This window comes from Myotis davidii, unplaced genomic scaffold, assembly GCF_000327345.1.
Source record: "Myotis davidii unplaced genomic scaffold, ASM32734v1 scaffold170, whole genome shotgun sequence".
NCBI lineage: Eukaryota > Metazoa > Chordata > Mammalia > Chiroptera > Vespertilionidae > Myotis > Myotis davidii.
The window spans coordinates 2490728-2492394 of record NW_006282528.1 but is presented as its reverse complement, the minus strand read 5'-3'; the positions used below and the strand labels follow the sequence as shown (position 1 = coordinate 2492394).

General features: G+C 59.9%; 1 protein-coding gene across 1 annotated transcript in view; it reads left to right on the top strand.

Moving 5' to 3' along the window:
* Positions 1-722: 722 nt before the first annotated feature.
* SOD1 (superoxide dismutase 1, soluble) overlaps positions 723-1667 on the top strand; it is a gene marked incomplete at its 5' end in the record, with an annotated part of 4259 nt that continues 3314 nt past the window's right edge. The window contains one exon of the mRNA XM_015560445.1: positions 723-1068. Within this exon, the coding sequence (XP_015415931.1) occupies positions 723-1068 (346 nt within the window). The remainder of the gene's footprint in view (positions 1069-1667) is intronic.

Sequence of the window (1667 nt, the reverse complement as noted above, 5' to 3'; positions counted from 1 at the left end):
ACAGTTTGTTTCCCAGTTTCTTCAAAGCAGCATTTTCACCTGTAAGTCCAGACCTCGGAGCGGTTAGATCTGCCCGGGGCCGTCCTCGGCCAGGGCAGCCCCTGCCCCACCTGGGTGACGGGCTGGATGGAGGGCGCCCGGCTGGGCGATTGACCTCTGAGGGTATAAGACCTCTCTGACCAGGTGTTTTCTATTGTACCAGAAGCTGGTTTGGGAATGTCCTCTGCCCAGAGCTGGTTCCCCAGCAGTCACTCCCCGCTCTGTTTCCCAGGCTCCCCAAAAACAGCCTTCCCTTACAAGCTCTGCGACCGTGGGCCCCTGCTCCCGGTGGGTCCCTGCGCCGGGCGTCCTTTATCCAGGAGACGAGGCTCGGAGGAACCTGCCCGTTTTCTTCCTGCGCTGTTGATAACTGTGTTTTGGGGATAACATTCACACGTGAACTTTTCCGAAATTAAAGCTTATCTTTAGAAGAATCGCAGTCTGTTTTAAGGAAGCAGAACAGGGTAGCGGTTACCACACTGCTTCATTGGCACCTCCTGCTGGTCCAGGGGAAGGTCGGGGTGAAGGCTGACTGACGGTGTGGAGCCCGGTGTTCAGTGTCGGGATTCCTCCCGCCGGGAGGGCGGCCCCGTGGTCTGTGCCGAAGGGAACGGTGGGTAGAGAGAGCTCGGCGCCAGCCAGGCTGTGCTCGGGTCTGGGTACCGTCGGATGTGATCACGTGAGCGCAGAAGCCTTCCAGAGGGAACAGGAGTGTCTTCACGCCCTCGCACGGGCCGGCTCTGCGGGTCTCCAGGCCCGTTAGGAGCTCTTGGTGCCGTTCTGCCGGCCTTTCCCTGGCCTGGGCTTCTTGGCCGGGGTCCTGGCGCAGGCGGCAGAACCAGGTCACCCCCACCCCCGTCCTGTGGGGTAGAGCTGACTCAGTGTCCCCCTCCCTCAGGACATGGCCTCAGCCTTGTGCTTCTCTCTGGGTACAGGGAAACGGGAAGGTCAAGGTCTCGGGCTCCATCAGAGAGCTGACGGAGGGCGAGCACGGCTTCCATGTCCACCAGTTTGGAGACAACACACAAGGTGGGTGTGTGCGGGCCTGGGGGGCGGGGCGGGGGCCAGACGCTTCCCAGCCGGAGACCAGTCACCCTGGCGACAGGGGTCAGCCCAGGGCTTGGCCACAAAACTGGTTTTTGACTCTTAATTGTGGAAAGGAAGGGGGGGGCTTTGTTATTTTAGATCATGATTCAGACTTGATTGTCTAGAGCAGCGGTTCTCAACCTGTAATTATATATGTGTTTTCCGATGGTCTTAGGCGACCCCTGTGAAAGGGTCGTTTGAACCCAAAGGGGTCGCGACCCACAGGTTGAGAACCGCTGCTATAGAGGGTGATGAGTAATGAGCAGATTTGATCATTTCGTCAATTTCAAAATTTCTGAGGGTGCTTCTTGGTTTCCCTGCCTCTGCTCTGGGAGGCCTGGCTGTGCTCTGATCACTGTGCTGCCCGGGGGGCGGGTAGAGCATGAAAGGGACACTGCCCGTCCCCGGGGAGCACAGGTGCCAGTGAGGTCAGCAGAGAACTGGGGCGCTGTGGCTGCAGCTGCAGGAACGCGGTGCAGCACAGGGGTGGGGTGGGCGAGCTGTCCTCACAGAGCGCGGTCCGAGGTGGTCGGAGGCCCGAG